This window comes from Chenopodium album, chromosome 17 (assembly GCF_948465745.1).
Source record: "Chenopodium album chromosome 17, dcCheAlbu1.1, whole genome shotgun sequence".
Classification (NCBI taxonomy): domain Eukaryota; kingdom Viridiplantae; phylum Streptophyta; class Magnoliopsida; order Caryophyllales; family Amaranthaceae; genus Chenopodium; species Chenopodium album.
Genome location: NC_137850.1, coordinates 8,865,232 through 8,892,232, shown reverse-complemented (window position 1 = coordinate 8,892,232; position 27,001 = coordinate 8,865,232). Strand labels below are relative to the sequence as shown.

Here is a 27,001-nt window from a genome sequence, read left to right as displayed (position 1 = left end):
TTAAGCAATCCTCTTTTTGTCGGGTGGGTGATCCTACTAGTAGCCTTTGTCGGGGTGTGAATATGTTCCCCTGGTAATTAAAATAGTGTTCCGGGGGGAGGGGAGTTATTTGCATAAGTGGATGGTTTTCCCTGCATATGGAGTTTACAGGAGGAATGTGGTTTTGAGGGAAGAGTTTGGTTTGTAGGTCTTGTTGCTAGGTTGTGGGATGATATAGGCATTCATGCTATTGCTATCATCCCTTTGTTAGTTTGGGTGATGACAAGGTCAGTCATTACTGTTAATCAATATCTTCAAGGAGGCTACCCATCTTTAATGTTTGGGTTATGTAAAGTCCTCTATTTTCTTGCATTCTCTTTTGGTAGAGTTGCAAGAGAAGAACCTGCATTTGGATGCATGGTTTCTCATAGAGTTGCACAGTTTCTCTGTTGGTAGAGTTGCAGTTATGCTTTTCAATCCCTAGGAGTGGAATGGTGTCACAAGTCCATTCTTCAGCAACATGGTGCTTATTTCAGGTTCTTCCGTCTCCCAACAATTTCCATCTCGAGTTCCCTTTGCTATCAATGCCAGTTTGGGTTCTCTTCAGTGTTTGTGATCTGCGCTATTGGTCCATCTCAATTGTTTCAGTTCATTCGGCTTCTCTTGGTCCACAGTTTGGAGGTGGTTTGGTTTTCTTAGATGTTCGGGCTCCGCAACTATTGGGTTGCTGCAAGACCTTTTCAGTATTGTGTTTTCTTTGATCTTCCTATAATGGTACTTAGTGTGTTTAGGTTGTTATGTGTTCTTGTTTTAGTTAGTGTAGGTTGTAATACTGTTTTTCTTTAATACAATCTTTTGTAAAAAAATAAAAAAAAAAAGGGTTTTTCTACATTATAACCCTGTAAATTTCCATTTTCTACGTTGTGCCCCCCCTTTTTGGGAAATCTACACTGTAACCCCAAATTTCTTATTACATCTACACAATAACCTCGCCGTTAGTCTGCCGTTACTTGGGTCCGTTAATTTAATGAGGGAGTGTAGTTGTTGGATTATCAGTCGTTTTTGGTGGGAATTTTCCCTCCAAAAGAATAGTTGCCCCCCTCCCCTCTTCTTCTTCTTCCCCCTGTTATATATAGCCCCTGTTTATTTCTAGGTGGGAATTTTAAGCAAGCCATGTCTACTTCTTCACGAAGGTCATTCCCTCTCAATTCAACGTGTTCGTTGCAATTTTGCAGCCCACGATGTTTTTGCAACCCTCAAAAACTTGCGAAGTTGAAGATCTCAACGACAAATCGCAATCCTAGGAAAGCGTTCTTTAAGTGCGACGATTGCGGGTTCTTCAAGTGGTTGGACGAAGGCGATTTACAAGGCCTTGAAGCATTGAGGAGAGATGACAGTGACATTGCAACTTTGAAGGAGAAATTAACAGAGCTCAATTCATACATTAGGGAAGTAGTTAAAATAGGTGTCATTATGTATGTGGTGTTAGTGATAATTGTGATGTTAAAAAGTGCAGGGTGAAGAGAATGTAACTTGAACATTGTAACTCATCTACTGCTGTTTTTCTGTTTGTGTTGTAGTTAATATTGTGTTAATGAAATGAGCACTATTTTCTAATTAGCTCTTTGCATTGGCATTTTTTCAGTTATGAAATAAAAGCAAACATATAATTGAGTACACAACTGTTAATAAAGCAACAACAACAGCTAGTGATATCTCCTTACACAGATATAGATCTATATAAACATAATATTCAATGTTGTAGAACCATAAGTGTTTGACACCCAAAAAATCAAAGTATGATACCCAAAAACAAACTACATCCAAAATCATTCTTCCATCACATGTAGGCCTGAATTAACATAATTACAGATTTTTTCAACCCAAAAAATATCAAAAACTTCCATTTGATCATGTTTTCCCCAAAAAAAAAATTTCACAGTAAGTTGTTCCAGAGTGGAACTCATAAAATAGCAAGCTTGTTCATGATCTTCTGCCTCTTTGGGCTGAGCTTGTTAGCAAACTTGTTGATGCTGGGATAGGCTGTGTGAAAGGTCCTTCATTGTGTGTTGGTTGCCTGACTGCTTGCCTTGGCAATGGTTGGCTTGAAGACTCTGCAGCTGTATTTGATGAACTGCTCCCTATCATGAGATCAATTAAGTTAACCTCAATCCTTTGTTGACTGGTGTGTTGCCTTGTCTGCCTCTTGGACTTACAAGTGGTGTTGGCTAACTTCCCTTGTTGTTGCAGAAGTTCTTTCTTAGTGGCTCCACCTTTGCAAGTGGCTGAATTATGGCCAGACTGTTTGCAATTCTTGCATTGCACAGTTGCCTTCCTCTTCCCTTTTTTCTTCTCCCCCTCTTCTCTTCTCCTATTTCTGGAAGGTCTGCCCACACTTCTTTTCATTGGGGGAGGGACTAGCTTGGGAACATCTAAGTCAGGCCATTGGTCAGAATCAGGGATAGGCAATATATTCCCATTGTAGGCTAACTTATACCTAGTTATAGAATACCATTCACTGACATAATCAAGTGGATCTTTGCCAGCATCTAGTGCAGCCCTTATTCCATGCCTACATGGAATGCCACTTATCTGCCACTTACCACACACACATGTGTTGCTGTTAAGTGAAACAGGCAGCATACTCCTTCCATCAGAAATTTCATACTCTCCCCTGCCAGATGGATATGCATGGCATAACCTGGATTCCTTGGTTATAACTCTGACATATTCTCTAATGTTAGGGCATATTCCCTCATCAACCCATTGGTCAGCCAGTTGTTGTCTTGTTGCATGCCTGACCATCGCAATCCTCCTAACACCTATTATCAATTAAGATATTTTTAGTCAGCAACACTATGTAAATACAGTGAACTAAAAAGTATAAGGTACTATGTATACCTTCAAGTAGAGTGAGTATGGGGTAAGTCCTGTCAACACCAATGGTGTTGTTGAAACTCTCAACAAAATTGTTTGTATTCTCATCTGAAGCAATTTCACAGTCAAACTTCCATCTAGCCCATCTTTCTAGAGGGCCCAAATCTTTGAACCATTTCACAGCTCCAAGGCCAGCAGCTTCTTGGACTTTGATGAGTGCTTTTTTGAAACCAAATGCTGAGTATGCATTTGTCACTCCCCAAAAAAGCTTGTGCATTAGAATGCCAGGGTATTCAGACTTGAAATTTTTGCATAAATGCCTAGCGCAGTATCTCCTTCCAACCTTTGGCCAAATCTGATCCAGTGAGGGGTCAATTCCCTTACAGACATTGAAACACTATGTTAGAAATTTCATTAGTTACTGCAAGACATGAAATAAAGTACAAGAGAAATGATGACAAACCTTCTGTCTATCAGACATTATTGTCCAAGCTTCCCTTCCTGTTGCAGTGAGTATGTTTTTCAAATGATGAAAAAATCAAGACCAACTTGACTTGTTCTCAGAATCAACAACAGCTACTGCTACTGGGAAAATTTCATTATTCCCATCCAAAGAAACTGCAGACAAGAGAATCCCTCCATAGTTGCCTTTCAGATGACAACCATCAACACCAACAAGCCCTCTGCACCCTTGGATTAGACCTTGGAACTGGGCTGCAAAGCTTATGAAAATTGATCTGAATTGGAGAGGCTTCTCTGGTTGTTGTAGTTCCTTCCATGTGCAAAAAGCAACAGAACCTGGATTTCTGTCTTTTACCATTTGGCAGTAAATATTGAGGTTGAAGTATGACTCATCATGACCACCTTGAATCATCTCCATTGCAATGGCCTTCATTTTGTAAATTGTTTATGTGGCCATGCTAACCCCATATCTCTCCCAAAGTAATTGGTTCAAAGCTTTGCCTTTGATGTCTGGACTGGCTCTGATATCTTCCAGGAGCTTTCTGGCAGCCCACTTGCAATTGCACATGGGATTGTTCATCATGTTCAAGTCACATGTGTGCTTGTTCTTAATGCTTTTTATGGCCCAGGTAAACCCATCCAGTAGCACTCTTGCATGAATTCTCCAATTGCACCTGATATCAGCACACTCAGCTGTGTATCTATCATGCTCTGCTTTCCTAACAACTAAACTAAACCCCTCCTGGATGCAATAATCTCTCAATGCTTCCTTGAAATGATCCCTATCAACAAATAGTTGCCATGCCCTTAAACTAATCTTACCTATTTCAGCATCATCATACACCTCACCAACATTGGATTTCAATCCTAACTGACCTCCATCTCCATCATAATGTTTCCAGTGACCACTAAAAGGCTCCCATCCACTATCAACAAAATTCTGGTTCAACAACTCAGCCACATTCTCCTCATCTTCATCTAGATCACCCTCTTCACACTCACTGTCATTCTCTTCACCAACTTCAGGTATGTACTCACCATCACTATCAGTATCAATATGATCATCACTATGTAATCTGTCATCTTCATTAACAGCCCTAGTACAACCCCTTTTCCTAGTCCCAACACTTTCTTTTGCCTCACTATGTATGTTATGGGAAGACTGACTAAAAGGCTAAAACAAACCCTTTGCCCTAGCAGTGGAATTAGCCATTTTTTTCCAATGAGGAAAGAGCCGCACTCTGCTTAAGCATGACCTGGTTCTTTTGGAAGTTTTTGGACTAGGTTCAGGATGAGGTGGTTGAAGGGGGGCCTTCCTAAGATTTGGGCTTGGATCACCTTGTAAGAGCCTAGGGCTTCTTCTGGGTACAGGAGATGCATGTTGGGAGGAGTGGTTGGTGAAAAAGTAATCATCAGCAGAAAGTATAACATGAGGAGGGGAATGTGGAGATATTTCTTCTAATAACCTAGGTAATCTCCTACCATGAGTGGGTGGAGAGGAAATATGTGGAGGTGAACTAGATAGGGTCAACCTTGGGCTCCTCCTAACAGGTTCTAATTTACTCAATGAAGAAACTGATTCAGTAGCAATGTGTTCATGTTGCCTTTTATTATTGTTTTTCCTAGTGGGTAATTTTAGTGTGAAAGGCTTGGGTGGGCCTGGTTTAACTGTGTTAGATGGGCCTGGTTCAAAATTAGTTGGGCTGGTTGGAACATGTGGGCCATTAACAGAAATGGATGCATGTGGCTTAGGATGAACTTGTTGGGGTTTCACTGTTCTTGCTAGTTTCAGTATAAAACTTGGCTTACTCAAACAATGTACCCACAAATCAATCTCTTTAGTTACAATATTCTGAAACATCTTCATCATTGTGCTATCATCAACTAAATCATGAGCTTTCTCCTTACAACAATAATGTAACCCAGGAAACTCAGGCAACTCAAACCCTCTAATTGCAAATTCCTCAAACATATCATTAATCACATCAATTAATACACACTTATCAATATCATCTACTGTTAAGTCAACACAATTAGCACCATAGTGGATTTTTAAAATCCTCTGGTCATCCATCTGCATATCATTACCAATAAATCAATAAAAACAAACAATTGCCAACAAAGACCCAAACTTTATCAATGTTAATGCAAAAAAAACCCAGTAACCAAGTTTCTACCCCAAGAAAGACGCAATCTTTGGCAACATAAACCCCTAAATAATCGCAGCGATTTCAAATCTCAAGGTCACTAAAACCCGATACAAATACACACATGCATAAATCAAATAAAACCAATTCACCAATTTCATCCACTGACCATGTCAATCGTATAACATTTCATCCAAAATACAAAAAAAATGAACTAACAATAATGCATTACCAAGATAAGAAATTAATTACATACCTTCGTTGATGGAGCTACTCCAGTGTCAGATTATTTTTCGCAAATATCGCACAAATGATCCCTAAATTCTTTGCAAGAAATTTTCTCTCTGCGTGAGCCTCTGAATTTTGGGTTTTAGGGTTTTTGATCAAAAAATGAAACAGAGGGCAGTGATGTCAATGAGTAAGAGGGAATTTTGAGGGAGGGAGTAAGGTATGTGAACAGTATTAGGTAGGTGACGAATTAAATGCCAACTACCAACGTCCGTCATAAATGCTGCATGACGTGGGCTACTTTGTAGATGTCATACGTAATTTGGGGTTACAACGTAGATTTCCCAAAAAATGGGGCACAACGTAGAAAATGGAAATTTATAGGGTTATAATGTAGAAAAACCCAAAAAAAAATAAACAACCCCAAATGTTACAACCGATACTCCCGTATTGCGTATGACTGTTATGAGTATGAAGTTTTTAACCTCGTATACCAAACAAGTTAAAAAAATGTAACTTTGTAAGAAAAGTTGGCATTTTCCGAAAAAAGAAAAAGAATTGATTGAAAATTGAGGGACCACCCTCCACAATACGCAAACGAAAGACGCAACTGCTTGCTTACCAAAGCCAGGATAGTATACTGTACGAGTACTCCAAATTTCACATAACCCGGATTTGAACACCCATTTCCTTAACTCTATTTAACAATGGATCCTCACGTCCGAACCTTGTGCTGCAATTGGGTGGAAAAACACAACCCAATATTCAATTAAAAAATCCCAAAAAAAAAAGAAAGAGAAATAAAAAAGAAAAAAAGGCATTTTGTTTGGATTTCTTTTCTTCCTTCCTTGGTCAAAAAAAGCGAATTCCTTCAATCGCGATTACACTGACATTTACACACAGTAGAAGGTTAGACCAACAAAAGAGGAGAGAGAAAATCATCTTTACAACCTCCGCGTTTTCTCTCTCTAACTCATCTTTACTTTCTCTCTCCTCTCCGACTACGACGACTTTCTTCAGTCTTCTGGTGATTTTCCCCTTTTTTTGGTATTAATTTGTCAATTTCTAGGTTTTTTTAGTTTTTTATTTTTTTGTGATCTTTTCGGTTGAATTTGTGAATTTTATTGTGATTTTTTTGGTTTTTGATGAGGTTATTGATTGATTGTTTTGTTTGATTTTCGAATTCTGGTTTTGTTAATGGTGTGTATGATGAACAAAAATTTATGAGTTTTTGATTGTTTGTTTGTTTGTTTGTTTGTTTGTTTGTTTGTTTGTTTGTTGTGATTTAGGTGAAAATTTAGGTTACTTGAGTATGAGCTGCAGTCGTTAGTGTGTTTATTGGCTTTCTGTGTAGCAGTTGAGGTAGATACGTCGTGGTGGATCTTGCAGCTGAGTAATGGATTTGGTGGCTAGCTGTAAGGTAAACATTTTTCGCTGTCTTCGTGTATATGTCACTATATATTGTGTGTTATGTGATTGAATTTGATTGATTTTTTTAAGATTGCAATACTCAATGGCGAAATGACAGTAAGGAGGAGTTTAGTTGTTTGGCGATGTTGTTTATTTATGGCTGTGTAGCATTTCTAGGCTGTCTTTTATGGTTAGAAATGCCGCACTATATTGTTAATTATCGATGACTGGTGCACTGAAGTAAATTAGCTTATTTGTTTGGTGTCTAGGGTTGGTGCATTGAAATGTATTTATTTTTCGTATTTGGCGGCTGAGGGGTTATGAGAGGTGGGGAGCATAGCAGGCTGCCTTGGTGTAGTTTATTCATTTTTAGTTCCTTTTACTGTCGTATTCCTTTATTGTAATGTTGCCAGAATTCCTATAGGGAGCTAATGTAGAGAATGTGATTTGGCCTCATGGTGAAGGGCTTAATGTTGGGTATTACAGGGAGCTAGTTTTCATTTGTAAAGGCAGGGCAACTGAACCAAATGTACGCTTGTATTAAAATTCAGTTTGGAGTGTTTGAAACTATCATGTTTCACGTGAGTTGTGAGGTTGTTTGAGGAGTAGTGTCATAGTGTGCCATTGTCTTATAATTTTGGTCTTTTAGAAAGGGAACACTGTAGATTTCACACTTATTGATGATTTAAAGGAATAAGTTTAGAAATAGAAAGATATAAACAGTTTACATGGTCTTCCCAAGCGAAGTGTGATCTAGATTGACTTGGAAGATTAGACTTTTTAAAGAAGAGACCAAGAGAAATTTATGGTATCATGCCGCATGATGTATAGATAGAACTTAAATATGTAGGTGAAGAGAGGAAAAGAAACTAAATAATTGCCTCTTTAATGGATGTTCTTTGGTAAACCTTTTTTTTTTTTTTTTTTTTTTTTGTTTGACAATTACATTGGAATAATGCCTATTTTTACTTGTAAAAAGTTATTGCTCTTTTAGTTGGTTGTTGGTAAATTGGCTTCCGGGAAATTTCATGTGACACTTTAGCATCTCCTATGAGTCCTTGAATTTTTAGCTGTACATATCTTCTCTATTTTCTCTCTTTCTGGTGGACATTCAGTATGCCAATTTGATATGTTTTTCAAGTCTTAAATTTTTATCATCCAAAAGTCTAGACTGAGCAAACTGTGGAGATAGTGGGAAACCCAACATGGTCACAATTTCAAGCCTCACCATCACTTATACTGCAGTGGGCATAACATCTGTGTAGCCGTGCTAAGTCTGCTGGCTAAGCCGTGCCAATCCTCTTGGGTCGTTCCTTATTAAAAAATTATTAACCGTCTAAAAAATCTATGTTAAAGACTTGGACTAGGTCTTTTGTCTCTGTCCATAGAAAGCGTGAGATAAACTCTCCAGTAATCTTGGAAGACTGTTGTTGTATGATGTCTTTCCCACTCTATATGGTGAGTTTAGGGGAACAAGCCATTAAATTCATGTTCAGTGAAATGCAGTAATTATAGGATAGGTAGAGGCTGTTGTTTTAGATTTCACTTGATGACTTGAGGCTCTATTATCTATGTGATACTTGTGTAAATGTACATGAAGGAAATTATGAAGAATTTCTGTAGTATAGCCCTCATTTGTGTAGTTTATGATGGAAGCATGATGCAAATTGCATCGCCTTGTGGTTTGTTTAGAGCTAAGTTGTACTTGCTTTCTCTTAAGAACCTTATTGTTATTTTATTAGTATATTTTATTATCATTGGTTTATATCTTTGACATGCGATAATGTTTTGTAGGACAAACTGCAGTATTTTAGAATCAAGGAGCTGAAGGATGTGTTGACTCAACTAGGTTTCTCTAAACAAGGAAAGAAGCAGGTGTGCAATGATTTATAGTTGTTTGCATTGCTAAATGTGGGGGACTTTAATGTTAGTGTTTTGAATGCTTTGTGACTTTTTTGTAAAATGACATTTAAGATTTCAATTTATTTTTTTATACCTTTTGTTTTGATCTCTTACATTTTTAGAGATAGCTGATTAGTGGTTTCTGTTACACTTCTTTACATGCTTTAAAAAATGATTCATTTATTGTAGAGGCTTATGCATTAGAATATGTCATTACATGAATGATTTCGAAATTGACTTCTGACCTCAAAACAATTCATTTCAATCTATTCCAAGGGTTTCTAGGATGGTTGTTACTTTGTTGGGGTGAATCATGTTTGCTTTGGATATGCCATTTATGTTTTGTCAGCTGTCTGGCCACTCTGCTTTTTGAGAAGAGTTTCTTATGTGTATCTGCTGTTCAGAGTTAGTAAATATCGCCTGTCTTGGACATGCACATGGACATTATATTGGGCTTTAGTGATATATAATGATACATATTGATTACATTTGGGATTCCCACAAACTCAAACCTAACTAAATGTCTCACAATTTTGTATCCATATTCTATGTAGAGTTCTATTATCAGTATTATGTGTTTCGGAAGTAAAGGATCAAAGGTCTTGGAGCTAAGCTGCTATAGGTGTGAGGCTAAGATAAATTGTGTATTTTCTTTAATAAACCTTTCCTGTTTTTGAAATCTGAATCATATACCTCCATTCTCTTTTGATCGCAACGTTGGGGATTTCACGCTTTCAGTGCACATTTTATAACTTAAATATCTTAAATTGTATTCTTGTAAAAATTATAAAGGTTATATTATGAAAGTAAATTTCGGGATGAATATAATAAGATCCCACATGACTATATTTTTTCTAAGATATAAATCACAAAAGACGATGGACTGTGTGTGAACAGTGTAATTTTCCAAACGTTGCGATTAAAAAAGAACGGAGGAAGTTTGTATTATCGATATTTGTCATTTTTCAAAATTACTTATTAGATAAGGGAACGTTTGAGAAGAGCGGGAAAATCTTTTGATGGATCTCTACAAGATTTGTCTGAAGTTGCAATTGTGGAAGGCTCAAATACAAACCGATGAGATAGAAGGGAATATAAAACTGAAACAAGCACCTTTGAAAGGAGTATAATATAAAATTGATTTAAAAGGAATAACTCAAGCCATCAAGGGAGGACAGAAACATATAAAAGAAGTGGCAACAGTTGGCTGATTATAGTGTAAATTGGGATTCGGTAGTGTGGTAGTTAAATTGAAGACAAGAGTTGGAGTTGAAGATTGTGAGAATTTCTGGCTTGAAAGAATGCAAGGGGAAAATTATTTGCAAAAACTGTGTTTCATTACTGGGTGTTAGATTTTTTTTTTTGAGATCTGGCTTGAAGAATTTCATGTCCTATATTGTGGTTTGAGATAAAAATAAGTTGTATGATTTGAAAAATAACCTAATAACCTATTTAGGCTAGTTTTGAAGTATTTAAATCATACAACTTTGCCTTGATAAGTGGATGCAAAAGAGCTGCATTTTTGGCTGTCCAGTGGCTTGTACAATATGCTGATGTGCTATCAGCTTGTCAGTGGCTGAGTGGCTGACTTGCATGAAGTTGCTGCCAAACCTGAGAATTTGAAAGGGCAAATAGGGAAGCAAGGTAAGTATGCTTGGCAATTTTGCCTTGTATTTTTGGAAGGGATAGTCCACTGAAGTTGCTAATATATTCTTCATTTATCTATTGGTGTTTATGCATCCTGGTTTATTTAAATGTATGGGCCTGTGTATGACTGTTAAAATGGACTGTGAGAATCATAATATTATTTACTAAAAGTTTTATGTAGAAAAGTAATGACTCAGAAAGATGTAGAGAATTTAGTCCTGCAGCAGCTTGTCCATTTGTCGAATTTTTGAGTGAACTTGCGAGTTGTAGCTAAGGGTGCTGAACTGCAGACGATATAGCCTTCTTAAAGAGTTACTCAAGCTCAAATTAGTCAATGCTCAGTTAAAGCTGGACTTGGTTTGATTTTTTTACGAGCCGAGCTTAGCACAAAGCTCACCTCTGATAGTTCGTGAGCAGGCTTACATACGTATAAAGTAAGCATAATATGAAAGTTATAGTTTCATGTGTATTAATCAAATTCAGAAGAATACTTTCTTGATCTGTTTGGGAACTTTGGTTTCATTAGAAAAGTCTATGATTGAACCAAATTGAGTGCTAGGCAAATCAAAGATTTTGGAATTGGGTTGATCCAAATAAGCTCTCCTTTGATTGAAGAATGTCAAATTACTAATTAATCTGTCATTTTCCTTAGCTGTTCATGCAAAAAATCAGACCTCATCATGTCCCCCTTTTGTCTTTCTCTCTCTTCTTTTTGTGGTCAGACGTCTGATCATCTACGTCAACCCTTATATTCTTCTCTCTTTATTTGAGGCCAGAGCTACAACATCCATAGCTGCTGCCACCCATTTAATTGATATTTGAAGTGCCGATTTTACTATTGCTTTGTTCAAGTTTTTGATGTTATTTTGAAACAAATATTTCTATTGTTATCACTCTAGATCACAAGTAATTATTGACCATTTGTAAAAAAAATTATGCTATCTAAACATTATAGTGGAATTGAAATTCAAGAAATTGAAATACTAATAATTCCCAAACTTGATATTTAAAATTAATAGTACAGTTATTATATTCCGAAATGGAATTCCATCATTTCAATCAATTCGTAATTTCCGGTTTCCAAATACCACCTTTGAGATATTGAAAGTATTATCAATAAGTTAAAATAAATAATATCATGATGGGAAAACATGTATTTTTAGTTGAAGCTCAATACTTGAGCAAGAGCAACTCAAGCTTGGCGTTGGAGTCAGAGCTTGATTCTGAATCTTGTTTTGAGTAGTTTTACTGCAAGATTGAGCTGTGGTTGGCTTCTGCTTTAACTGTATGTCCTGCAGTTAGTAACCGTCTCATGCAATTTTCTGTAGTTATACAACTATAACCATCCTGTTATCTGTAACATGAAGTTGGAGTTCATCATGGGTCAATGTTTATCAAAGAGTGGCTCTTTTATCTGTGTGAAGGGTGGCCCATCTTGTGGAAGTCAATAAATGTTATTTTTATGCATCTTGGCTACATTTGCATGCTTTCCAAGAAAGTTATGTGTTACATGGAGACAGATTCAGTCATGGACATGTGTCTCTAGAGTTGTACTGCATAGAAGATGCTATGTGCTGAGATGCGTATTGATTCAGATTTAAGTTGTCTTTACTATGTGCTGAGATGCATATTGTTTCACAATTAATTTGTCTTTACTAAAAGCCATGACTAATTGTTGCTTAAAGCAGCCATTGATGGCCACTGCCACCTGCCCATCTCTGTGTCATTGCCTATCTAGATGTAAGCTTCTTTGGTTGTGTTTGTTGGATGTAATCCAAGGGAGTGAGATGGAGTTGGTATATTTGGGATGTAAAGTGATTTACAATTGATTTTTGACTAGAAAACTATTTCAAAGGTCTTTTTTCAATTTTGTTTCATGTCATGGGTGTAGAAAGGGGGGGCCATTTGCTTTAGCAAAACCTTGTTTTAATAACAACGTACTTGTTCAAACATGTTTGCAATTGGATTAAGGATTTGATATTTGTTCTATATTTCAGTTGGATGTTGCTATGTGTTGGAAGTAGTTTTGTTTGATTTGTTTTCGTATGCTATATTACTCTTGAATATATAAAAACACTCAATATTTGTTAATTAACCTTTATGTATCAGAAGTAAACTTTTTAGTGACCTATATATGCTGTATTAGCATGCATTACCTTTTTCTGGAGCACTTGTCATACTATTACCGTTGCAAATTGGTTTGGAATCTAAGTTTCAACCACCACATATTGTTGTGTGGAAAGTGAATTGTGTTATTTTTGTAGAAGAAAATGCTTGTAAGGACTTGTCTTTCAGAAGGTTTTAGGGTATTTTGGATTGATCCTTATCATTTTGTTGCATGGCTTACGTGTTTATCTATTAATTTTGTTTGCAGGAACTCGTTGATCGAATTTTGGCTTTTCTTGTTGATGATCAAGGTAGGTGCTCTAGTTACTACCCATGATTTATTTTATGAATCTCTGAAGTTTGAGATAAACAAGGGCTAAGTGTCTTTTGTGGTTGGAACTTGGATGCCTCTGTCTTTACTGGTTATTGATGTTTTATGCTTCCTAGTTGATGAGGTTTGGTTTTTTTTTTTTTTTTTTTTTTTTTTTTTTTTGTTTTGTTTTTATTTATTTATTTATTTATTATAAAGTTTTTATCTGTTTTTTTGTAGCTTTAGTATGTGAAGTGGTAAAGGCAATGTAGTATTGACATGTGTTTTTGGGTCCCTTTGTCCGCTGAGCATGTGTTGTAGCTTTCTATTGATTTGCTCAGACTTTTTATTCATATACGAAGTACATGTTTTTGGATAAGTTCAGTTCTTCCTTCTCCCTTGCTTTTTATTTTGTCTTGATGCCTAATCTCTCCCCTTTTATCCCTTGGATGTGGGAGTCACAATATAGCTCTACTCAATCGAGAAATTAAAAAAAAATTTAAGGATTTACTGGCTGTTTCAGGATTTCACGTGTAGCATTGTATATTGAAGCTTTAAACCTGTACAACCCTTCTTTACTGGAGTCATTACTCATTAGTGATCTAGTTATGCAAGCATAGAACATATTTAATCGTTTTGATACAATTCAATTCAATTTTCCAGTTTATATGGTTTTATGAAAAGAATAACTCCCGGGCTTGGTGCATGTAGGCTATTTAATTATTATCTTGTGAAGCTTGATAATGTATGTTAGGGAGAGATTTTAGTTTCCTTGAGCTCTTTTTCCATGTTTACTAGCTGACAAATTCATTTCTGATTTGATCTGTGATGTACTTTCTTATGGGCCTTTGTAAATTATTCCAGAGCCTTTTTTCTGCCACATTTTCACTTTTTGTGCAGTCCTGAACTTCTGGAAAGGCCTGCATGTCTATTATTATTTGCGTGATGTTTTTTCATGCAAATTGCTTGATTTCGCATTTTCCATGGTTTTTCTGCCATGTTGAAAGTTTTTCTTCTACTTGTGTATTGTGGCTTGACTAGTGGTATTTTATTTTCGTATTGCAGCTTCCAAGATGTGGGTAAAAAGACCTGCACTTTCAAAGGAAGAACTAGCAAGATTAGTGGATGATATTTACAGGTGTTATAACTAGACTTCTGTTTTTCTCATGGTGAAATGTTTTATATCCATGTATATACATCCTTTCTGATAGCTGTTTTTTGGTAAATTTTCTAATCTAATTTACTAAGTCTAGACTCTTGAGGTATCTTTTGTTGTTATCTATGGTAAATGTTACCCGAATTTCGTTGAAGATTGATCTATCTGCATTCTGTATTTTTAAATGCTGTCTTGTTACAAGGAAGCCTTAGTTTAGGTCAAGAGGAACAAAATTATTCTCTATTTTTAAATGCTGTCTTCTTGTTACAAGGAAGCCTTAGTTTAGGTCAAGAGGAACAAAATTCACAAGCACAAACATAGTTTTTTTAATCGGCACTCTGGGTCGTTTCTTGGCTGTAACTACTAGATTTGGTACATCTTTGAAACTTTCACCTTATACTTTGTTACCAGGAAAATGCAGGGGTCTGGTGCTACTGATTTGGCTTCAAAAGCACAAAGCACGTCGGATACTGCTACGCCTACCATTACCTTGAAACCCAAAGAGGAAGTTGATGACTCTTTGCATGTGGATATGAAAATTCGGTGCCCTTGTGGTAGCTCGCTGCTTACGGAGTCAATGATCAAGGTTTGTGCTTGTTTTCCTTATAAAATCTGCTGGCTTTTCAATTATGTCAAGCGAGATTATTATAGTTGAGTAAAGACTCTTGTTGTCTCCCTCCATATTCATACATAACACCTTAGCCAAAGTATATATAATACATTGATACAGGGTGGATATAATGAGTTTTGGAGAATTGAAAATTATTGAAAACGTGTTTAGTTTCAACTTTCAAGATGCAACTTTGTCATATATTGAGTTTGTGTCAGATAAATCAGATCTTGAATCTTTAATCCATTAATTTAACAGTAAGAATTTTTATTAATTTGTAGGGAAGTCTATGAATTGAATAATGTGGTTGTAGAGTGGCTGTAATATTTATCAGAAGCTTATGCCTGTGGGGGTGTAATTAGCATTGACATATACTCGTAATTTTATGGCCGACACTTGAAAGTAAATTTTTTGGTGAATTTAAGCTTAGTTACAAGTAAAATAATTGATAGCAGAACAGTATTTTTAGCAATACATTGCCTTTTTTTTTTATTTTTTCAAAAATTTTTATAATACAAAAAAATTCTAGGTACTAAATAAAGAGTAAAAAGAACAGACTCACTATATGGAGATCTGTTGTAAATGTTATGTCAACTTAATGCGCTTCATATTTATTTTTTGTTGTTTATCTGACCTTCTGTCGGCTCTAAAGATTTTTTTTTTATTGGGGGAGAGAGGGGGGTTTGGGGGGGGGGGGGGGGGGATGGTGGTGTTGTATGCAAGTTTGTTTGTATATCTCTAACCTGTGACTAGCAATAGATCTTTGGAGTGGTATCAACATGAGTTTCTGGGGCATCCTGAAATATATTCACACTTATTTATGGCTGTGGTCATGTTTTTGTCCCTGTTAACTTAATTGTTGTTACTTTCTTGTTTCTGAAATTTCTGGAATTTGGTTTTCAGTGTGAGGATCCAAGGTGTCAAGTATGGCAGCATATTAGCTGTGTAATTATACCAGAAAAGCCTATGGATGGGATTCCACCTGTTCCTTCCCAGTTCTATTGTGAAGTTTGCCGCCTCAATCAAGCTGATCCGTATGTACCATTGACATCCTGCAGAATATACTATGTTCTCACTTTTCATGTTTGTTCTTTGGATCTGGTGTTTATTATTTGATAGGCTCTACTTCCGAAGAAGACAACCTCCAAGTCTTATATTGTGCATGATAAGTAACAAGGGTCTTTACAAACTTAGTTGATTGGAATGTTTTGGTTTCTTTGTATAATGTTATCTTATACCAAGGCTATTCACAGTGCCTGATGAAAGTGATTCGGAGTGATTTTTTATTTTTTTTTTTTTTTTTTGTTACCTGTTAATGTTCCTAGTAAAATGTGTCACTTGTTCTTAGTTTCTGTGTTTCCACTGCTCAGACATATGTTAAGTAATGAGGGTCTTGTTGCTTTCAAACATGTCTTGGCCCTTTTGAAATGGAAGCAGCCTTCGTCTAATCTTTTCCTAGGCCTATTGATTGTCTTATGTCCATCTATTTATCATTTGCTTTTTTGATGGGAAATTATATCATAATTCTACTGTTGAAAAATTCAACGAGGGATCCTTGAGTGAGATTAGATGACATAAACTTGCTAATTTGTTGAGTTCAGTAGTGTTTCTAGATTCCCTGGACAGGTGAGTGTCGCTGCCAATTTCACTGGTATGTTATTGCTTATCTTTCTTTCATTAACAATGCGCAAAGGCTATCAAATGTAGTCTTCCCTTCAGTGATGAGATCTTGAAGCAAGTCAAAGCTTTTGCAATGGCAATTGTGTTGGAGATACTAAATACTAACAGATTAGGATGGTTTGGATGTATCCTTTTGAGAAGATGTCTGGTCAGGCTTTCATAGCAGGACATCGTGAGGAAAAGAACTTGACTTTTTTTTTTTTATGAAGGTTCACTATAAGGCATTGTTGCTTTATGTGTGTGTTTTAGTTTTGATTATGATTGTTATGGCAATTTTCTTTGGAGTCGCTCTTAAAGTCCTGTCCCAGTCCATATAATATGTATTGGGAAATCGGGGTTTAATCTCTTTTGTTTCCCATATAGGATTCAGTGGGAACCAAGATTATGTTTTGGAATCTTCGCCTATATTCTATTGACCTTTTATACCTTGGACTTGACATCTAGAGAATTAGATGCTTTTCTTTTTATTGTCTCAGAATTCTAGTGGTGGGAATTGGATGAGTTAGTTGTTTGTTTGGGTGGCTGAATTTTTACCCTTTTTTAGTGTCTCAGAATCAGTTAGTTACTGTAAATCATAAAGTGATCATTTTATCTTAAATTTTTTATGACTTAATGTTCTCTCTTTATTTTTTTTTATTTTATTTATTTTTTGTTTTTTTTGAGGCTATGATTTTCTTTTAATCTGTATACTCAACTATCCGTATTCTTATATGGTGCAGCTTTTGGTCTACACTGGGACATCCATTGTCATCTGTAAAGCTGACGGCTAGTACTTTGCCAACTGATAGGTATGTAGTCCAATCTTCTCCTCATGCAAGTTGTGCATTATGAAGTGAACCTTGAAGTTTGGCTTTCTGTTTTGCATTATACTTCCTGGTTTGATAAAAATTGCATTTTTTTGTCCTGAATGGGATGATATTGCATATGCACTTAATTGTTTTGCCTTGGTGTTTTCCTTGGTAATGCTTAATTGTTCTTTATGTTGCATATGTCTTTCATTTAACCTGTAGTGCTATGTGATCTTTCTGATTTGTGGTTTACTGCCCATTTACAGTGCAAACCCTGTGCAGTGTGCGGAGAAAACGTTTAATCTTACAAGGTCTGACAAAGAGTTGTTAGCTAAGCCAGATTATGCTGTCCAGGTTTGTGAATTGCTTAAGTAATAATAGAGATTTGCCAGATGTGCTATGTCTTGTCGTCATGTGAATTAGCTCGTCAATTTTCTCATTCTTTTGTCTGCCTGTCTCTTTTTTTGTGTTTCAAAATTATATTCCCTCCATTGTTTTGAATTTTTCTTGTTGACATTTTGACCATATATATCTAGGGATATAAATAATTGAAAAGTAACAATTATCAAAGTATATGAAAACATACATTGAATTTTTTTTTTCTTTGACAACAATCCAACATTGCTTTACATTATAAAATCTGTTTTTATATATTCCTGTTTTTGGTCAAAGTAGTTCATTGGAAAATGTGAAAGTCAATATGGAAAGGTAATACTAATACAACGGAGGGATTAGACCTATTGTAACTATGTAAGGAATGAAAGAAACACATGTCATCCACTTCAACTTTGCATGCTGCTCATCCTTGATTGGCATTGTTCCAGATTTTTAAAAGGGTGGAGAAGAAAACTAATGATCTACTCTCTTGTATCTCATTCAGGCTTGGTGCATGCTTCTCAATGATAAGGTTTCTTTTAGGATGCAGTGGCCACAATATGCAGATTTGCAGGTCAATGGTAAGAATTTTGATTTACTAGATCCTGTTCACAATGAGGTTGTGATCATCTTTATAGAATTTCTTGGTAGTGTTGGCTTTAAGTCCTTGTTATCTGGTAATACTTGAATTTCTTAGTTTTATTTGATTTGGTTTGTTTGTTTGTATTTTTTTTTTTAAAACCCCTGTTCTGATTAGGTTGTGTTTGCCTCATCTGTGATGTTTTCTTATTGCACTTGATGAATTTTTGCAAAAAGACCTATAGAATTGATTTTGATGCATCTGTCTGATTTTTGTAGAAATATTTGTTTGGTATGCTTGGGCCGTTTATAATATGGCTTCCACCTGGAAATGATCTGATGTGTACATCAAAGTCAATTCTGGTATGAAGGTTAATGAGGGAAGATTGAAGTAGACTTAAGGAGAAAAAGGAGCCAATGCCAATTTTTATTACTTGTCTTTAATTTTTTTTTTCCCTGTTGTATTACTTGAATTTGGGCCCTCCATGTTATGTGGTATTTATTTAGTTCTTAATGCTATCTTTTTTCACCTTTTAAAAAAGGAAAGAAAGAATAAGAGGTGTTGCTTGCTGGCTGACAATTTTAGCTGACGAGTTCAACAATACTGTTGTTGGGCATAAATTAGTATTTTTTTTGTTGGTAAAGTAGAATATGTTGTATGAAAATATTGAACATATCTTTCCACACTGTTGATGTAGCATGTGTATTAATTTTTCTTAGGCATGCCTGTCAGAGCTATCAGTAGACCTGGTTCACAATTGCTTGGGGCTAATGGTCGTGATGATGGTCCAAATGTGAGTTTTTCATTTATTTTTTTCCCCACTTTCAAAAACTTTGTTGGGTAAATTACCTTTAGTTTGTCATGTTGTAATTGAACCTTCTTATCAAGGTGTTTATTTGTTCCCCTGTCAGATATCACAATGCACCCGAGATGGAATTAATAAGATCTTCATATCAGGATGTGATTCTCGTATATTTTGTTTCGGTGTTAGATTAGTGAAGCGGCGCAGTCTTCATCAGGTATAATTTTACTTTTTATTTTATTTTTTCTTTGTTGTGATGTAGCTGGCATATTTGAATTTGGTGAAATGAATGAAGCTAGAATTTTAGATGCCTGCTTCGATTAATATTTAAATGTTGTAAGTTTTATGAGCATGTGTGGGGGGTCTTACTAAATTATCTGGAGCATAGATAGAAGAAGAATTACACTTGCTCCATTGTTAGGTGACTTAGTTTTCTTTTCACAAAATTTGTAAGGGAACCCTAACCAATATAAGTGGTACTTACTGGAGCGCTGCCTTTGTTTCACAAGGTAAATGGTGGACATTTAGGGCAATCTATTTGAAATGTACTAATATGGAGACTTGCACAACTCATCTAATGGGAGTGGGTCCCAGTTGTTCTTATTTTCAAATACAAAACTCAACCCCTCCCTCCCCCCCTTCTTTTTCCCTCCTCTCTGTTCATCTGGATGACTGTATGACCCTTTTAGAGAGGGAGACTCCTTTTTCACCTTATTTTAGCTTATATATTCTATACTAGTAGAAGTGTATTTTAGTTACTAATTTAAAATACTCTACTGTTATATGAAGTTATAGATTTTTAGTGGACGTAAAATATTAAACTGGTTTTTACTGATTGAACTTATCTTAATAATCTAAACTTATCTACAGTGATTACAACTTTTCATTTACTGAATATCTTAACTTCTTTAGTTGAAGTAAACAGGGCCGAAGTGTCTGTAGCCTCGTATCATGCATATAATCTGGATCAATCTTATTGTCATAAGGCGCTAGCCACATCGACTTGCATAGGGTTCCCGTAGCCACAACTTTATTTTTTAAGTTTATATTAAAATTATTACTATTCTGGTTTTCATAAAAATATAATTTTAAAAAAAAACTTTTTGAAAAGAGTTGGGGAAAAAAACAGAAGGGGTGGGGGGGGTTTATGTGAACAGCTAAATTATTGTCGTGGTTCCTGTCAATTCTGTCGACATTTACCAGCTGAAAATCAAAATATATATATATAGATCAAGATTGAGAAGACCCAAAAAAAAAAGAAAAAAAATCAAACATCTTACTAGTAACAGAGAAGAAAGAATACTGAGAAGAAGCTCTTCCAGACTGAGAAGGAAAAGTGTAGAGTGAATATAGAAGGGGACAATGAAGACAAAGAATGAGAGGAGAAAAGAAGATTAAAGAAAGATATTGATGAAAAAAGAGCAGATTTAGGAAGAGAGAGCGGTCCTGGAATTCCTTGACCAGCGATGAGTCGATGACGGCAGATATGGTGCCAGAAAGCACCGCAGAAGCCTCACCGCCTTCATTTGTTATACCAGCAACCAACAAATTGCCAATCACTTCCCAATTATGTATTAGGGTTTCAACAATTAGGCTTACAATAGAAGGTGTTTGCTCAAATTTTTTATTTAAGGCTGGGCAAGAGTTATTTTCTTAACTCAAATCCCTTCCCTCCCTCTCTCGCTTTTGAACTAACAGTGCACAAAGCACAGCTCCTCATGCCTCGCCTGAGCCTCTCAGTCCCTTCTGGAATGCACTGTGCCTAGGTAGGGGGAGGCACGCTTTTGAAAACTAAGCGCTATCCCCAATCAATAGAATCCTTGAGTGACTCCTGTTATAAGCTGCTTCTTATTTTCTGTGTTATCCCTTTGTCTCAACTCTCATATTATGTCATGGTGCTATTGTCATTATGTGTAGTCATTATAAATTGCATGATGCTATACATTATGCATTGCAATGAAACTTACATAGTTCCATGTTTGCATGTGAAGTGATTTTTACTGATTAGTTATAAACACAAATGCTATTAATGTATGGGCTGTCTTTCCTGTTTACTGCTTATTATTTGGTGAGTTCAATTGAATGCCATTTTGGTTTACGAAGGTGGGGCTTTTAGGTATATGTTTCTTCTGTAATTACTTATGCTGATTCATAAATCACTTTCTCTATTGCGGATCCTTTTCCCTTGGGTTGTAACAATATTCATGTTTGTTAACTCCCTTTCTTGTCCAGTAGAGGTACTGTTTATTGTTGTCCAGGTCTCCAAAACAGGGGGTTAATTCCTTATAATATTATATCCCTTTGGTCTATTCTTTTTCTGCAGAATTGTTACTTCCTTATAAGATTGCATCTATTTGGTCTTTTACCCATTCTGCCCGTATAACATTACATCCATTTGGTCTTTACTTGCTCCATTCCATTGAATTGCTTGTTTGTCCGACAGTTACAAATTGGGATTAAGTTACTGTTACTTATATTATTCCGTTGGTTTCTGCTTCTTTATTTTTTTATTTTAGTAATTAATTAATTTTAATCTTTTTTTCTATGTTTTTGTAGATATTAAGTTTGATTCCAAAGGAATCAGATGGTGAGCTCCTTGAAGATGCTCTTGCTCGTGTGCGTCGCTGCATTGGAGGTGGTGAAGCTGAGAATGCTGATAGTGACAGTGATTTGGAAGTTGTTGCGGAATCCATAACTGTTAATTTGCGTTGTCCTGTAAGTTTTTTCTTTTGATTTGAGTGAAGAAATAATTCTATTAGTTGTGTATCATCAATGGTGTATACATCTACGTAGCCAAAAATTTTACTCCATTCATTTTGGAGCTCCTTTCCTTTAATAAATTCTGCTGCAGACAAACCATAGGCAAAGTTTCTTGAAATTTGGCTAAGACCTTTGGAATAATTTTAATTTTACAGTTTCCATTACAGAATAACCTTTTTATAAGGTTAGATACTGATAAAGGAGTTCAACGGTGTGTTAGTATTCAAGTGACTATAATCTGGTTTTAGAAAATTAGTATGACAGACAGATAATGTGGTACATTGATTATCTTTATGATTTGAGGAAATTGATTTTTTTTCAAATCAGATGAGTGGTTCTAGAATGAAGATTGCTGGAAGATTCAGGCTATGTCTGCATATGGGTTGTTTTGACCTTGAAACTTTTGTTGAGATGCAGCAGCGTTCGAGGAAGGCAAGTAATTGATTTTTAATTATTTTTCTCTGGCTTGCTGGGAACTTATTTAACTGAAGCCTTTTTTTTGAAACTTTTTGCAGTGGCAATGTCCAATATGTCTGAAGAATTACTCCCTTGAGAGTATAATTATCGACCCTTACTTTAATCGCATTGCAAATATGGTAGTTTCCACAATTGATCTTTCACTTCATCTTATGTTGGGTTTATACTTATGGGTAATTTATGGTTTCTTACAGATGCAGTCTTGTGGTGAGGACACAACCGAGATTGAAGTGAAACCTGATGGCTCTTGGCGTGTTAAGAGTGATACTGAACGCAGGGATCTTAGGCATTGGCATTTGCCTGATGGAAGTCTCTGTCTTCCCGATGAAGTAGAAAGTAAACAGAAGCCTGAAGCCTCAAAGCCAATTAAGCAAGAAGGCACCGGTTTGAAACTAGGAATCAGGAAGAACAGCAATGGAGTATGGGAAGTTAGTAAACATGGGGATACTAACACTCTATCATCCGGTGATAGAGTGCTAGAAAATTTACCGAATGGTGGTCCTAAGATTATTCCAATGAGCAGTAGTGCCACTGTTAGTGGTAGAGATGGTGAAGATACAAGTGTTAATCAAGATGCAAATGGTGCTTTTGATTTTTCTATTAACAATGGACCGGAACTTGATTCTATTTCTTTGAATCTTGATCCTACTTATGGATTGGCTACTCAAAATGCTGCGGCAGCTGCAAAGGACTCGGAAGTTATTGTGCTTAGTGATTCTGATGAAGAAAATGGTATGATGGTACATGGGGTTATTCACAACAATGGTCTAATGGATAATGGAGTCAGTTATGCTGTTGATCCACATACAGGATCATATCAAGAGGACCCTGGTCTTGGGGTTGATGGAAGTTCATGTCTTGATCTTTTCAACCCAGCAGATGATGAATTTGGGCTTCCTCTGTGGCCATTGCCGGCCACTACTCAAGGAGCCTCCAGTTTCCAGCTATTTGGTTCAGATGGTGATGGACCAGATACATTATCTAATCCACATCTTACTTCTGTGAACTGCTCAACACCAATGAATGGCTATATGTTGCCTCCAGAGACTGCTATGAACCATATGTCTTTCATGCCAGATTCTTCAGTTGGTCAAAGATACAATGACCTAAATGATGGTTTAGTTGATAATCCCTTGGCATTTGGTGGAGAGGATCCAGCTCTTCAAATATTTCTTCCTACAAGGCCTTCTGATGCATGTGGGCCTACTGATGCAAGAAATCAACAAGATATGTCTAATGGTTTACGTGGTGAGGATTGGATCTCTCTTCGGCTTGGGGATGGTGGTGACAGATCTCATGATGAGTCAGGTGCTATGAATGGTTTACATACTGGACCGCAGCCTCATTCAAGAGAAGGAGCAACGGATTCACTGGCTGAAACTGGTTTGTTACTGTTTAACTCTCATGTGTGTTTTTGCTTCTGTTAGTTTGAAAAACTAAATTAAGTTCTGGTAAATTCTGGCCAGATGGATATTAGGAAGCTCTCATTCACACGTCTGCAAGGAATGCATATCGCATCCACTGTGACAGGTGTTTTGCATTTTAGTTTAGCTGCAGATATACTCTGTTTAAATGGTAACATAACTCGTGTGCTTCCTACACCCCTAGTTAATGATGTTAAGTTACAGAAGGATCTACACATGAAGTATATTACCTCTGGACATGCCTGCCAGGCTAGAACTTTTAAGTTTACATAATTGCTACTCAGGCTATGTTGTACTCTTCCTTTTACCTCAAGTACTTGTGTTGGACCCTTGACACTTAGATGTGACTTTGACCCATAGTTTCGGTTCAACATAATGGCACGTTTTCACAAAATAACCAGCGTATAGTATTCTCAAACTGGGACATTGAGTACCAGAGTGTGAACAATAAACTGGGACATGGATCTTTTAGCAATAGTTATTTACAAACTATACTTGGCCTATAGTATTCTCAATCACAAAATACAGGTGTGCCCTCATATCCTATCGCAATTAGACTTGGTAACCTGACTAGAATGACCCAGTTCATACCTGAAGTATACCTGAAACTTGATGAGCCAATATTGACCCTTTATATATACATCCAATTGGTCCAACCCTAACCCAAGTTGAAGAAGTTGATTGCTGCCTCCAATTTTCACAATGAACTTTTACAAATTAAAAGTTTTATGTGATTATCCTTAGGTCATTGAACATCTAGCACATGATAACCTTGTCTTGTCCAGTGACATTTTTGAGTGTGGGGTAGTGGGTAGGCTGCGAAAATATGTCACATGCACTGGAAGTACTTTAGCTGAGTAGCATTAGCAGTCATTTTGTATTGTGTTTGAGCACTTACATGGGAGGCTAGGGTGGTTCAACCAGGTTTTTGATAGGTTCTTCCTGGGTTTCAACCCTTTCCAGTCTAGTGATTCTCTTTACTATACATGCACGTTTCTTGGTAGAACTGGTTGTTTCAGCCTATAATATAAGAATTAACATGTATTTGTTTTTTTTATATGCAGCTTCTTTTCTTTTGGGATCTAGTGGCAGTAAATCTGACAAAACTCGAGAACGACCAGACAGTCCTTTTTTGTTTCAGCGATCAGATAGCCCTTCCCCGTTTCCTCAGCACAAACGTTCTGTTAGACAGCGGTTGTACCTTTCTATTGATTCTGATTCTGAGTAAGTGTTTTATTGGTTTTGCTAACCATAATGCTCCAGACTCAAGGTGGCTTGTGGGTCAATTATATAATATTATTGCCCTTCATGAAGCTAGCCTGTAAATAAGAACTTGAAGTTGGTTTGCACTGACCATTTTTGGATGACAACTCAGAACGGGATGCTGAGTAGGGCAGAAATGAGAATATCTGCATTTTACTTAAAGATCAGTGCCTCTTCATTCTCGGTATTGGTGAGCTGGAATACCTCTTTTCGGCTTCGCATGTGGCTGGACGGTACATATCATTGCTAATTTTATTGTGGCACAGGGTTTGGAAGATAGTAGCACATACATTTTGATGAAGAAGCTAGTCTAGTACATTTGGTTAGTGGTGAAATTTAGATGTGAATTATTGAGCTCCAAAGCTTATGACCTTTGATCAGTAACAGAGGGGGGTTCCTCTTGTATCTGCAATCTGCAAAAATATACCAGCCTCCTATTTTTTGTTGGCATTATAGCCTGTAAATGTTTTATGGGGTTGAGTTATTTATAGAAAAGGGACTTCTTCCCTTGCCCTAATCCCTTTCCCCTTCCAAAATGGTGTTCTATTGCACTAAGCAGGATATAATTTATGCGCGGCCAATTGCCCATCATTCTGCACTCGTGATTTCGTTGTATCTGTTAGAGGCAATACCTATATTACCTGTGCGGTGGATATGATCTCTTGTGAGCTCTTAAAATCCTTACTAATCCAAGAACTAAACTATTAAAGCATTACATAACTGGTATTCTAGGTGTATATGGGCATTTACAGTATTGAATGTTGGTAATGGACTTATATTTTTGGTACCTCGTCTTTCTCGAAATGTCACAAACTAGTTTTTTAACATTTATATATAAATTCTCCTATATCATATCCTATTAGTATGTATATATTTTTTCAGGAGGAAAGGTATATAACCTAACGGCCTCAAGGAAAGAACTAGTCACTAAACCAAAAGAAGATAGTGGTTTTCCTATCTCAATCTCAAGGAAAGAACCAAAAGAAGATAGCGGTTTTCCTCACTAGTCACTTGACGAAAAGAAGATAGTGGTTTTCCTTTCTCAATCTCAAGGAAAGAACCAAAAGGCAGAAGTAGAAGGTAATAAAAATTCGATGTATAAGTAAAAAAAAATACGCAAGACCCAGGGTATCTCAAAGTATGAAATCAAAGGAAGACCTACCGAAGACCCTGAAACTTCAAGCGCAGCGCTAACTAACCAATGGCGAGGATTAAGGATATCAATGAGGGCTAGGAAATTGGAGCGAGTGTTGCTGCAAATTGACTACAACAAAGAAACTAGGAGATGAAGAGACTCCTACCCCTGACTACAAAGAAACTAGGAGATGAAGAGAAGAACCTCGTATGCATTAGATGTGAGGGTCAAGGGTAATAGTCAGTCAAAAGTAAGAAATTCTTGCTTAATTTCATTCATATACAATGAACAAATTACAATTATGTCAATTTGAGAAATTAAAAGTACTTTGGATCTTAATTACGGAGTAAATTTCACGGAGAGAAAATGAAGAACAAACCCAGTCAAACTTCGATAAAGAAGTTGTCATACTTAATACTTATGGAGATGAATGAACGGTGATGGATCAAACAGGTGGTGACAGAGCTAAAAAAGAAACTCACAACAAATAATAAATTGATATTTATGGTCAAAGTAATGTGTTGACAAACATGTATAATTAAAGTTAGAAAATTATTTTAAAACGAATAATAAATAATTGACAATCCATTTTGGGTGGACCCAGTCCTGGACCAAAAGTTTCACGTGCCAAAACCCAAGCAAAAGACGCTGAAATTCTTCCAGCCCAGCACACTAGCGAAAAAACAATGAAATCTCTTTCCCCTGCAACTTTAACATCAAGTGATTCACGTCATTAACAACTTATCATCAGAGCTCGATTTTTTTTCCCTTTCTCCTAAATTCTAGGGTTATAATTCCTCCATAATCAACCAACTTCTGCAAAAATCATGGCAACTTCTTCAATATATTAAAATATACAGAACACTATAGAAAACTTTGATAT

General features: G+C 36.3%; 2 protein-coding genes across 3 annotated transcripts; one reads left to right on the top strand and one right to left on the bottom strand.

Moving 5' to 3' along the window:
* Window positions 1-1,962: 1,962 nt before the first annotated feature.
* On the bottom strand, window positions 1,963-3,751 carry LOC145588623 (uncharacterized). The gene is made up of 4 exons (XM_081645245.1): window positions 3,406-3,751; window positions 3,320-3,357; window positions 2,881-3,235; window positions 1,963-2,801 (listed from the first exon to the last, which is right to left on the bottom strand). Exons 1-4 carry the CDS (start codon window positions 3,749-3,751, stop codon window positions 1,963-1,965), a joined length of 1,578 nt encoding a protein of 525 aa, XP_081501371.1.
* Window positions 3,752-6,446: 2,695 nt separating this feature from the next.
* On the top strand, window positions 6,447-25,500 carry LOC145589476 (E3 SUMO-protein ligase SIZ1-like). Of its 2 annotated transcripts, none has more exons than XR_014101687.1 (18): window positions 6,447-6,720; window positions 6,983-7,113; window positions 8,898-8,978; window positions 13,027-13,069; window positions 14,134-14,206; window positions 14,636-14,810; window positions 15,738-15,868; window positions 17,234-17,302; window positions 17,569-17,656; window positions 18,183-18,258; window positions 18,977-19,050; window positions 19,169-19,276; window positions 21,616-21,774; window positions 22,147-22,251; window positions 22,335-22,415; window positions 22,491-23,679; window positions 23,763-23,826; window positions 24,785-24,870. XR_014101687.1 is itself a non-coding variant. In XM_081646055.1 (18 exons), exons 2-18 carry the CDS (start codon window positions 7,090-7,092, stop codon window positions 25,106-25,108), a joined length of 2,649 nt encoding a protein of 882 aa, XP_081502181.1. In that variant the 5' UTR covers window positions 6,447-6,720; window positions 6,983-7,089; the 3' UTR covers window positions 25,109-25,500. The 2 variants fall into 2 exon arrangements, 1 of the variants encoding a protein (XP_081502181.1); XM_081646055.1 differs by lacking the exon at window positions 23,763-23,826 and adding an exon at window positions 25,096-25,500 and having other exon boundaries at window positions 24,785-24,944.
* Window positions 25,501-27,001: the final 1,501 nt, after the last annotated feature.